This window comes from Salvelinus alpinus, chromosome 35 (assembly GCF_045679555.1).
Source record: "Salvelinus alpinus chromosome 35, SLU_Salpinus.1, whole genome shotgun sequence".
Lineage (NCBI taxonomy): Eukaryota > Metazoa > Chordata > Actinopteri > Salmoniformes > Salmonidae > Salvelinus > Salvelinus alpinus.
In genome coordinates, this window is record NC_092120.1 from 21,623,702 (window position 1) to 21,634,359 (window position 10,658).

Here is a 10,658-nt window from a genome sequence, read left to right on the forward strand (position 1 = left end):
GATAGTGTAGCATCTCCCTCCATTGATACAGGTGGTTGACGTCAACAACCCTCATCGAATATTCAAAAATAGATTTACAATAATGAGATGTATTCACCAATCCAAAGAAAGGATGGGCGGGGGCTAGACAGCCCGCCGTGCCGCTTTGTGGACAACGATTAACCAGTGTTAGGGAGAGAGATTATATTGTCAGTACATCTATAATCTTTGGCACAACTTCTTTACCTGCGTCAAAACCGTGATGTATCATGGGTAAATTGTGACTGACTGACCTACAAATAATATTGAGTATTTATTTAGGATGCAAGGTCATTTGTAGATCAGTAAGTCTCGACTCGATTTTATAGTGGGCTGCAATGTCGAACATGACAAAAGTCAAGGCGGGAGTTCGATTAATCTCGCTCAGGCGCCCGTGTAGGCGTGTTTTGCACCGGCTGAAAGTTGATTGCTGCCTCCCGCATTTGAGTCGGGTGCCCGCTCTGTCCGACGGCGAAGTCGGCTCAAAATAAAAGTGATGTAATAAGCACGTGTAGTAATGAGTAGGATTCTGTGTTTTCCCATGTAAAAGTGATTGATTTTGTTAAAAAATACTTTATCTGCCTTCCCAATAAAACACATATAAAACATTTATTTTATGGAAAAGATATGCTGTACTTTTCTGGACGATGCCATGCTGTCTTGATGATAATATGACCGAGCGGCGCAGATTACTGTTCGATTTGAGAAGGGCGCAACTCCCTTCTCGCATTCGCCAGACGACGTGACGGACACGTCAACGCGGGCCAGCGTAAAATAACTCCCTCAAGTATTCAGGGTCGATGTAGGGCGATTGGACAAGAGGCTGAAATCCACTGACACCACCCACTGTTTCAACCAATCACAGCCCCTTTCGACTAAAAAGGGAATCTGTCATCATTCTCTTCTTCCTGTTCAGAATACTCACAACAGCAATGGCGGCTGCTGCACGGTTTCTGCTCAGAGGTGCAGGCTCGAAAGCCTCCATCGCGAATGTACATATCGGTGATCAGAGCTTGTTTGGGATCACTCTGCTGAGGTTATCCCCGAATTGCTCATCCCAAACAAAAACACAAAGAAGGAATGCTGCGCACTTCACCTACCACCCTGACCCTGTCCCCACAGAGTATGGTAAGTGAATGCCCTTGCATTCTCAAATAATTTGTCATACTGACAACAATCTTTGCTGAAAAGGTAAAGATCATTTGAAAATATCTTCAATTCGTGATCTGTACATTTTAGCTTTCTAACTAACATGAAAAAATTAGCTAGCTAGTTAACGTTATTCCAGCTGCATTCATGCTTTGCTTTTTCTGTTTTTAATTTTTCTATTTGTATTTTTTTTGTCATGCTTAGCTTTTTTTATTCTGTTGTTGGCTGTGTTGCATGCCCAGACTTTTGTTTGGCAGATGTAGACGGCTGTCACATGAGTCTTTCTAGGGCAGCGGTCCCCAACCTTCTTTGCACCATGGACAGGTCTCATATAGACTATATATTTTTTTTTTTGGGGGGGGGGTCACGACACAACAGGAATATCAATTAGGCCTATACGTTTAGTATAGCCACTTTTTCATAACATTTTAGTTTAATAGGTCTAATGTGATGATATTATAAAAACATAATGTGCATATTTTTCTCTAATGACCATATAATAAAAACATTACAACTCACCATGTTGCTGAATCAGTGGGAGCCCTGAGCTTGTTTCGCGGCAACAAGACCGTCCCATCTAGGGGTGATGGGAGACAGGGACACCTGAAGGGTGTTCCTTATGTCCAGCCTTCTCCGTAATTGTAAGATGGCGCTGGAGAAGAAGGAAGATGTTTCAAGTGGCCCCAACTGATTTTTTTTTGTTCAATTATTTGCGTTGTTTGTAACTTATTTTTAAAAACGTATTTTGTACATATTGTTGCTGCTACCGTCTCTATGACCGAAAAATAACTTCTGGAAATCAGGACTGCGATTACTCACCACGGACTTGCAGAATCCTTTTTTTGTCTATAACGAGTCTGACGAGGCCGACGTGAACGATATACTGCTTTCTCAGGAACAGGCCCAGATCCCCGTGATTTGTGTGAAGAGGTGGCGGAGAAAAAAGGGTCTTGAAGGCGGGCTGCCTTCTGAGAATTCGTAGGCGATTGAATAAACCTCCATTTCCTTCCATCCTGCTAGCAAATGTGCAATCTTTGGACTATAAAATACAGTTGAAGTCGGAAGTTTACTTACACTTAGGTTGGAGTCATTAAAACTCGTTTTTCAACCACACCACACATTTCTTGTTGACAAACTATAGATTTGGCAAGTTGGTTAGGACATCTACTTTGTGCATGTGTAACAGATGTATAGTGTACTCTCCATGCGTTGTGTTTTAAAATAATAAATCACTTCGGCCCGTGGTCCCAGTTGAGCATCATTTATTTCTGCTGTGGTTAAATGGGAAACAGCACGTTAGTTGTGCAGGACTTAACAGTGATGATGGCTGTCGATGGCAAAATCCCTCGCATGACATTTTCATACTGGGTGAACAAAATACAAAAATACAATACAAAATATAACATGTGTAAATACCTGTGGTTAAATGGGAAACAGCACGTTAGTTGTGCAGGACTTAACAGTGATGATGGCTGTCGATGGCAAAATCTGTAGCATGAAGACAACTGTGTTAGCCGTGGCTTATGTGACCATGACATCGGTGTATGCTAGCTAACACAATTATTTACAGCAATCATATGCCAAAGCACATCCCAGAAAGCCCCTCAATCCCTAACAGGTACCATATAACCACACATGTATAAAATCAGTAACGTACAGCAAATTTGTACACATTGTAAAATAGAAAATAGAAAACAGTATTCAGAACGTGACCTACCCCTCGCATCACATTTTCATACTGGGAAGACCTGACGTTCGCGATCTCCCCCTATCTGCAAGCGGGGCCAATCACAACACCCCTTATTGTCATCAGAGTTGAACTAACCAATAAGAATGCTTGAACATCAAATACACATTTCTTTAGAGGCAAGTGGAAACATAACCAACCCTGTTACATTCTCCCCTGCTGAATTACACTTGCATACTACAAAGAAACTAAATGAGGTATGCAATACCTTGCAATACATATGTCACCAAATATTCCAGTGCAAAGACTATTCTCTAAAGAGAATTAGGGGAATTCAAAGACCCCGTAGGAAAACATGCCTGTTACATGTTCAGTACACTCAGTGACAATAAGAACCTCAGACAGAAAAAAAAAAAACCTTGGCCTACATGACCCCTGACCCATTACCTCTATAGGGTCTCTTGAAAGTTAAAAGTAAAAAAAAAAAAATGTGGCTATAGACTTGGATTCTAATCCTACACCCACACAGGTACTCTAATGAATTCTGTATGAAAAACCCTCTGTGTCTGCATAGTCTCAATGAGTCTCACTGGGCGTTTCCTAACTCGACCAGCCCCTGACCTGACAGTCCTAACAGAGTTATCATTACGTTTAACCTGTCCAACTACAACCACCATTGGTGGGTCACTGTCCACAGTCGATGGGTAGTCAAGGTCAAGGGTTCTGTGACTGTTGCTGGAGCCAGCGGCATCTTCAGAATGCCTTTCTTCCTCAGAGGGTTCGGACATTTCTTCTCCAAAGGTTACCTCTGACATGCTTGTGCCACCAGTGGCACCCTCAGAATGTGGTGAGTTCTGAGGGTCCCTCGCCAGTGGCCCATCTTCCAGCACATCTAGGGTCTCTTTTTCAGAGGGCTCCGACTGTGTTTCCTCCGAGGTCTGTTCTGATACCCACACACTAGTCCTCTCACCGATGTCCATTTCTGGTATATCATTCATGGATGAGTCCTCCATCTCCTCACTCGGATCCTCACGGTCTCCCGTATTAGGTGTCTCTAAGGCAGTGTCAGGGAGAGGCAAAAAGTTTACAGGCATTATCAGATTACGGTGGACCGTTTTCTCCTGGCCAGTCGACATGTTCTGTATCTTGAAGATGTGGATGTCACTATTCTTCTCCGTAACAATATAGAGGTTGTTCTCCCAGCGATCCGCCAGCTTCCTTTTTCCACGTTCACCCTTATTCGCCAGCAGCACCCGATCACCGACCTCCACTGGAGCTCCTCTGATCTTCCTGTTGTAGAGGCCCGCATGCCTCTTCAGCTGTTTGGTTGCCGACAACTGTACAGTCTCCATGGCCTCCCTCAGGTCTCTCGTCAGGGACTTGACGTACTCATCATAGTCTACAACATTTGAGTCTTGTAGCACCGTACCAAACATCATGTCGACAGGCAGACGTGGGGTTCTCCCAAACATCAACTGGAAAGGGGCGTGGCCCGTGGTTTCATGGACTGTACAGTTGTAGGCGAAGGTCAACGACTTCAGCTTCTGGGGCCACCTGTGCTTCGCTCTCGTAGGTAAAGCCCTGATCATGTTTCCCAGCGTTCTATTGAACCTTTCGACTCCCCCGTTCCCCATCGGATGGTAGGGAGTTGTGTGCGACTTCTGGACTCCTGCAGCGCTCAACAACTCAGCAATCAATTTACTTTCAAAGTTGGCCCCTTGGTCGGAGTGGATACGACGAGGAAAACCATACACACAGAAGATGTTGTTCCACAGCTGAAGGGCCACCGCTTTAGCTGATTGGTTCGGACACAAGAAGGCATGGGCCATCTTAGTAAAATGATCAGTGACGACCAGAACATCCAAGGACTTGTTGTTGGAGTCTTCAGCAGACCAGAAGTCCACACACACCAACTCGAGGGGCTCAGTCGTGATGATGTTCTCCAGTGGAGCTCTGGCCTCTGGCTCGGGGGCCTTACTGAACACACACCTCTTGCAGGTCTTGACATACTCTCTCACATCCGACTCCAGACCATGCCAGAAGAACCTCTGTCTCGTCAAGTACAACGTCCGCTGTTGCCCCTGATGACCGGCTTCATCGTGGACACCCTTCAAAACTGTCGCCCTCATTGAGGTGGGTACTACATACTGGTACGTCTTCCTCTTTGACAGCAAACTTTTGGTAACGCGATATAGTACACCCATTTTCAGAGTGAGCTTCTCCCAGGTCTTCAGAATCCGTAGAGCCTCGATTGGTTCATGGCCACGTTCCCTCCTAGAAGGTCTACGGCCCCTGTCCACGTAGAATACAACTCTGGCGAGTGCATCATCCTGGCGCTGCTTTGATATCAGGTCGTCACGGGACAGCACTCTCACATCTGACATCTCAGATGGCACCAGTGACTGAGTGAGCTGAGGCAGTAGCAGCGCACAGTTCTGTAGACCAGCCTCCTCTTGCGACCTCAGGACTGCTGACACCGCTTCCTTTGACAGTGAACCAGGAGAAGGATAGGAGGTAGTTTGGCAGTCCATGACAATTTCACAGGCATCTGCCTCAATTGACGGTGAGCAGCTTTCGAGGTCGAATGGGTGGTTCGACCAGCGGAACACATCTTGCACCTTCTCAGCATGTACTCCCGCAGCTTCTTCCAGCAAGGCCTTGTATGGAACCCTTGTGATGCGGTGGAGAGCGCTCGGCTGCACAAATGGCTGTCTACTGAGTGCATCAGCAATGACATTTTTGGGACCGGGGATGTACTTTATGTCAAACTCGAATGGAGCGAGTTTAGCAACCCATCTCTGTTCACAGGCGTCCAATTTGGGCTTGGACAGGATGTATGTTAATGGGTTGTTGTCTGTCCATACAGTAAAAGGCTTGCCCCTTAGCCAATGACTAAACTTCTCACAGACTGCCCAGCGTAAAGCAAAAAAACTCTAACCTATGGGCAGGATACTTTGACTGTGCATAAGTAAGAGATTTGCTAGCGAATGCTACGGGCCTGGCTGCAGACCCATCCTCTGGCACTTGGGAGAGGACAGCACCTAATCCATTACTAGATGCGTCTACAGACAGCAAGAAAGGTCTACTAAAATCAGGGTGGGCTAGCATGACCTGATCGAGGAGAGCTTGTTTCAACTGACTAAAGGCCTGTTTGCACTCACCAGTCCAGTCTGCTGCTGTGAGTTTCCTATGTATTCTTCTTTTCCTCTTTCCTTTCCCATGGCGTGGTGCCTTCGTCCCAGTTGTCAGCCCATGCAGCGGCTTAGCGATGGTGGAGCACCCCTCAATGAACTGCTGGTAATAGACTATCATTCCGAGAAAGGACCGAATCTTCCCCTGGGAGGGAACGTCCGTGTTATCCTCCATGAGATCCTTCTCTGTCATCCCTGCAATAGCCTTCACTTTTTCCGGGTCTGTGGCCACACCTCCTTCACTGATGACATGCCCCAAGAACCGCACTGACCTCTTCATGAAATGGCATTTCTTTGGAGCCAATTTCAGATTATGGGCCTTGAGACGCTCAAAAACTGACTCCAAGCGTTGCAATCCAAGTTCTTCAGTCGGGGCAAAAACCAGCACATCGTCCAGGTAGCATAGAAGGCTAGAAAAATTTTGATCCCCAAAAATGCTCAACATCATCCTCATGAATGTAGCTGGGCTGTTGCACAGTCCTTGTGGAAGACGGTTATATTCATATAACCCAAAAGGAGAAGTGAAGGCTGTAAACTTCTTGTCGTCTTCATGCACCTCCACATTGTAGTAGCCTGAGGTCAAATCCATTGTAGAGAAGAAGGCATTGCCACCCAGGGCCGCCAGAGCATCAGCTTGGTGAGGTAGAGGGTGAGCATCCTTTACGGTGCGAGCATTGAGCCATCGGAAGTCTGTACACAGTCTCAGATCGCCAGACTTCTTCCAGACCAGCACGAGCGGGGAGGCATACTCACTGCTGGATTTCCTGATTATCTCTCGCTCTTCCATCTCATCCAAGGCCTGCCTGAGCTTGTCATAATGGTTAGGGGAGAGCCTACGGTAAGGTAGCCTAAAAGGCTTAGTGTCACTGAGTCTGATGCGATGGACATATCCAGTAGCCTTCCCGCAATCTAGTTTGTTCCGGGAGAAGATACACTCGTAGCGGGCTATTAGCTGAACTAGCCGGGCCTTACACTGTTGCGACAACTGAGTGGACTCAATGTCAATGTCACCTAGCCCTAACTCGTGCAACACCTCACTTGTCACTCTGTGCGGTTTTACGGCACTGTCAACGGTCAAGCTATCTCCACTACCATTGTCAAAGTCTTGATTGGCATCCATTGTGTGTACCTGCTGCACCAGGGGGACCGGTTCGACAGTGGGCCCATCTATGTAGTCAGTGTCAAAGTCCTCTAATGCCATGCAAGGAAAAACATCCGCTATCTTGGCATTGCGTCTCACTGTTACTGGCTTTGGTGAGGGATTGATAACTTTGACAGGGACCCAGCCATCGCTCCACAATGTCGCTACTGTTCTCCCCACTAGAATGTTTTTCGGTCTTGAGCGTGCCCTCGTAGGCTCAATAACGACAGCACTGCCCGCAGATACATTTTGAGGCGTACACAACCGTCCCCAGACTAAATGTTCCTGCATGGGCTCCAATGTGACCGCCCGCTTCAGCCTTACCGTGCCCACTCTTTCCGGCACTTCTGTTCCTTTCCATCTCTCTACATTAGCCAGCAGACGGAACAGTTTGTCATCTCCATTGTGTTCAGATGATGACATCTTCTCCCAGAAGTCACTGGTCGTCTTCAGCTCCCTGATGAGGTGTTTTATCACGTTGCTGCCTAGGATGAGCTCATCACGTTGGCCATCCACTACTAGAACAGGGACAGAGACACTGCTGCCATACACAGACAGATTCAATTCACACACACCTACAGGCTTGGTCTTCAACCCCCCGCAGCCAACCAACACCACTTCAGTCGGACTGAGGGAGCCACTCTTGAGCACACCTGCTTTCTCAAGGCGTGGCACCACTGTAGAGCTCAATGTGCATGCCATAGAACCGCTGTCAATCATAGCGCTCACCTCTATAACATCCCCCAGTAACACACTAGTATAGAAGAGTTCATCGTTGTGGAGCACTCTCTGTGTATTTTGCATAATGACTTTTTCGTTCGACTTTACTTCATCACAAACACTTGAATATATTGACTCCAAATCTACAACACTATCGAATTGGGGCACCTCCCAAGGCCCAGCACTTCCCCCTACCCAGTGCGGGCCAGCTAGTTTTCCTGCCGCTGTGTCGTGTTGCTGTTTGATGGAGCGACGGGAGTTACCGATGAAGTGCGAGGACATTCCCGACGTGTGTGCCCAGCCTGATAACAGAGGAAGCATAGGTGGTTAGAATAACAATGATCCATTGTGCTGTGATTCGCATCCCCACACACTTTGCATTGCAAAGGCGGGTTCTCCCTTCTGGGCTTCCTCTGGAAACGGTTATTATAGCCGCCTACAGGTTGCAGAGGCCTCTGCTCCAAGACCCGTTCAAGCATGTCCATCACACGATCCAATGCCTCGGATGAGCCATTTGTGGGCTGCTGCAAGGGGTCCGGGCAGTTTGCAACAGCCGACACTGGCCTACTTACTTCCTGCGTCAGTGTGGTGACCAGTGGGGCCAGCCGCAAGGGACTTGGAGCCTTACACTTCCTCTGGTACTCCTCCAGCCTGCCATGGACCTCCGCAGCCGTCCACTCATGCAATGGTTTGCACATGAATATCAATGACAGCTCTGGGTTCGGACAGTGCTTGATGAACATGACAGTCAGAACACGTGATGGATTGTCTAGCTCCTTGTTCTGCCTCTTCAAACAGTCCTCTGCCACCTCTATGGCTCTGTTCAGTCTGATCCAGTAATCAAATGGAGTCTCACCTTCCACTGGCAACGTAGAATAAACATCAGCTAGGGGCATGTCAGAGTTGATTGTGTCGCTAAAGTGATGCTTCAGAATGTCAAAAACCGGTCTAGGGCCCTGGCTTAAGTCAACTGGGTTACTGCGTAGGCTTACTCTTACCACGTCACGTGCCCGCCCTGTCAGCTTACCCAAAACTTCATCTGACCTCTCCTGCCCACCATAGCCCTTCTTCTGCATGTACACTAACATAGTCTCCTCCCATTCATGCACTGTGCATTCCTCTGAACCATCCCCCCTGAAACACGCTGGTTCCCTGACATCATTTTTCACCACTACATTTAGACTAGAGCTGGCCCCAACCTTGGTACCACCAACATAATCAACCTTCTGTCCCACCCCATCTCCCATAGCCTTTGATTCCAAACAAGAGGCAATATTTTCACCTATTGAGTAACCTATCTGCTTAACAATGTCTGCCAGGAAATCCATAGAAACATCCTCCTTCCTAGGATTAGGTGAAACTGGCTCAAATGCACTGAGTTGAGGTAGCTCTAAATCATGTGGAAGGTGCACACTTGCCTGCGTAGTTGGCTTGGCCAGAGGTGTGGAAGTAACTGGAGAAATAGATGCCCCCCTACCCACTGGCAGTGAAGGGTTAAACATGAAAACTCCCCTACCTCTCCCAAAACTTTCCATTTTTAAAATATATATATATATTTTTTTTGTGTAAATATTAAGTGCCCCAAAAAAATAAAAATGAAAATTATCACAATCAATATGAACACTTCTATAAAATCAGCTTGAACATAATGCACTCAAAATAAAAGTTCAGTAGTGGTTGTCTAACAAGGCCAAGAATCAACACAGAAAAGTAACAAGAAACGCCTTAATAGTTGTCGCCACCGTGTGGTAGAAAATGGCATCACCCTCACGTTAATTGGCTTCCGAAGGTCACTAGCGTAACCGCACAATTACATCACTAAATAATCATAACATCAACACATACAACTAATAAACAGTATATTATATTCCCCACTCACTCATGCTACCAGGAGCTCCCTGAGAACTCCACTTGCGCAGAATGCAAAACCTAGGCCTTAGGCGTGTATCAGCAACCACAGTACTTCTTGAAGCCGGGTCTCCGATCCCTCCACGTGACGTCCAGCAAGACAAGAAGACGAGTCACGGCACCAGTGTAACAGATGTATAGTGTACTCTCCATGCGTTGTGTTTTAAAATAATAAATCACTTCGGCCCGTGGTCCCAGTTGAGCATCATTTATTTCTGCTGTGGTTAAATGGGAAACAGCACGTTAGTTGTGCAGGACTTAACAGTGATGATGGCTGTCGATGGCAAAATCCCTCGCATGACATTTTCATACTGGGTGAACAAAATACAAAAATACAATACAAAATATAACATGTGTAAATACCTGTGGTTAAATGGGAAACAGCACGTTAGTTGTGCAGGACTTAACAGTGATGATGGCTGTCGATGGCAAAATCTGTAGCATGAAGACAACTGTGTTAGCCGTGGCTTATGTGACCATGACATCGGTGTATGCTAGCTAACACAATTATTTACAGCAATCATATGCCAAAGCACACCCCAGAAAGCCCCTCAATCCCTAACAGGTACCATATAACCACACATGTATAAAATCAGTAACGTACAGCAAATTTGTACACATTGTAAAATAGAAAATAGAAAACAGTATTCAGAACGTGACCTACCCCTCGCATCACATTTTCATACTGGGAAGACCTGACGTTCGCGATCTCCCCCTATCTGCAAGCGGGGCCAATCACAACACCCCTTATTGTCATCAGAGTTGAACTAACCAATAAGAATGCTTGAACATCAAATACACATTTCTTTAGAGGCAAGTGGAAACATAACCAACCCTGTTACAC

The 10,658-nt window shown here is 46.5% G+C and overlaps 1 protein-coding gene across 1 annotated transcript in view; it reads left to right on the plus strand.

Moving 5' to 3' along the window:
- Positions 1 to 820: 820 nt before the first annotated feature.
- LOC139564056 (2-oxoisovalerate dehydrogenase subunit beta, mitochondrial-like) overlaps positions 821 to 10,658 on the plus strand; it is a 99,485-nt gene continuing 89,647 nt past the window's right edge. The window contains exon 1 of the mRNA XM_071383271.1: positions 821 to 1,146. Coding sequence (XP_071239372.1) covers positions 951 to 1,146 — 196 coding nt within the window. The 5' untranslated portion in view covers positions 821 to 950. The remainder of the gene's footprint in view (positions 1,147 to 10,658) is intronic.